The sequence below is a fragment of the Juglans microcarpa x Juglans regia genome, chromosome 7S (assembly GCF_004785595.1).
Source record: "Juglans microcarpa x Juglans regia isolate MS1-56 chromosome 7S, Jm3101_v1.0, whole genome shotgun sequence".
Taxonomy (NCBI): domain Eukaryota; kingdom Viridiplantae; phylum Streptophyta; class Magnoliopsida; order Fagales; family Juglandaceae; genus Juglans; species Juglans microcarpa x Juglans regia.
Genome location: NC_054607.1, coordinates 18,585,792 through 18,587,524, shown reverse-complemented (window position 1 = coordinate 18,587,524; position 1,733 = coordinate 18,585,792). Strand labels below are relative to the sequence as shown.

General features: G+C 35.9%; 1 protein-coding gene across 1 annotated transcript; it reads right to left on the bottom strand.

Moving 5' to 3' along the window:
• Positions 1 to 205: 205 nt before the first annotated feature.
• Positions 206 to 1,515, bottom strand: LOC121240892 (probable LRR receptor-like serine/threonine-protein kinase At3g47570). Its single transcript, XM_041138414.1, has 2 exons — positions 456 to 1,515; positions 206 to 357 (listed from the first exon to the last, which is right to left on the bottom strand). The coding sequence occupies exons 1-2, from the start codon at positions 1,513 to 1,515 to the stop codon at positions 206 to 208; spliced, it is 1,212 nt and encodes a 403-aa protein (XP_040994348.1).
• Positions 1,516 to 1,733: the final 218 nt, after the last annotated feature.

The window sequence follows — 1,733 nt, the reverse complement described above, 5'->3', positions numbered from 1 at the left end:
TTAAATTGAGCTTAGCTACAACATCTCTCATGTCCATTCATTGTTATGGCTCTTCAAGAGAACATGCAACTCCAATCTGAAAAATCAAAACCAAGCACTCTTGAGTTATGTTTTTTCTTTTAATATTGTTGTTATTTTGTCTATTATCTCTAGTCTCCTCTTCCCTTTCTTGAAAAAGACTTGGATCTGCAATTTCTACTACTCCTTAAGGCAAAGCTATCTTGACAAAGGAATGTAGGATTAGAGTGCACTGAAAAATGTCATCAGTGGGTCTCTTTCCTTTGAACATTTCTAATAAAAGGATCCCATAACTGTACATGACACCATGGGTCGACACCTCATTTCCCATACCATACTCTGCAATTTGAAGCACACGCTACATTAGAATGCAACACTAGTTCTTTTAAAAAAAAGGCATTTCTGTTAACAAAGAAATGATAGAAAGGTTTTTTTACCAGGAGCAGCATAACTGATAGTTCCCTTTAATCCAGTAGTGCCAGAGTGAGTGGTAGAAGAGTTATAGTTGCTTCCAGGAGAGAATCTTGCTATCCCAAAATCACCCAAGTATCCAATCATTTCAGCGTCGAAAAGAACATTGCTCGGCTTTAGGTCACAATGAATGATTTGTGTTTGACAATGATAATGTAAATATTCCAATGCACTAGCGACATCAATGTCGATATCCAACCTTTGAAAAAGATCAAGATTTCTTTGGTCCTGATGCACTTCATTTTCTGTACCAATTGGATGCAACCATTCCTTAAGGCTTCCGTTGACCATGAACTCATAAACTAGAGCCTTAAAATCATTACCATAATAATCAACACTTGAACAAACTGTAAGAAATTTTACAAGATTTCGATGTCTGATGTTTCTCAAGGCTTCACACTCAACAAGAAAGCTTCTGAAGGAACCATGACGCAAGAGGTTGAGGACATTGACAGCAATTATAGTTCCACTCTCATTAATAACTCCTTTATAAATTGATCTAAAACCACCCACTCCAAGCAAATTTGCTAAAGAAAATCCATATGTGGCTTTTAGGAGACTTTGTAAGAAATTTAAAAGCAAATTTCTTGAAGAACTTGATATTGACACTTTTTGCTTCTTTCTCAACCATGAAACAAACAGAAGGTACAGCACCGAAGTAACTGATCCTTCAAAGTTGCCAGGCTCTTTGAAGTTGCATGTAGGCAAGTACATCTCAGGAATTCCCTCACATAGTTTATTATTCCCTGCAACTAAAGCTGAACTTAAATTCTTGAAAATGCGATCTGTTGGCATTGACCCCTCAAAATTGTTGTATGATATATCTAAGAAGTGGAAGGACTTCATATCCACAAGAAGGTCAGGGATTTTTCCCGATAAATTGTTCCAAGAAAGATTTAATTCTTGCAGTCCTCTCAAAGAGCCAAAACTTGGCGGAACAATTCCTTGGAAGGAGTTTCTTCCCATGCTTAGAATTTCCAACTTAATGCAACTGCCAAGACTGCTAGGAATTTCACCATATAACATGTTATCTGAGATATATAATTGACCAAGATTCTGAAGATTTCCAACTTCCATGGGAAGAGGACCCGTTAGACCGTGAGTAATTTGGATTCAGAGATGAGTTGAGATGGGCTGAGATGGTTTGTAAATAGTAGAATAAAAATTGAATAATTTATTATATTTTGTATGAAAATTTAAAAAAGTTGTTTTGGGATTTGAAAAAGTTGAATTGTTTATTATAT

Bases quoted from the DNA above. Each gene is read 5' to 3' on its own strand.
- LOC121240892 (XM_041138414.1), bottom strand. From the start codon at position 1,515: ATGTTATATGGTGAAATTCCTAGCAGTCTTGGCAGTTGCATTAAGTTG. The intron at 358-455 runs GTAAAAAAACCT...TTCAAATTGCAG, and splicing joins TATCAGTTATGCTGCTCCTG to AGTATGGTATGGGAAATGAG.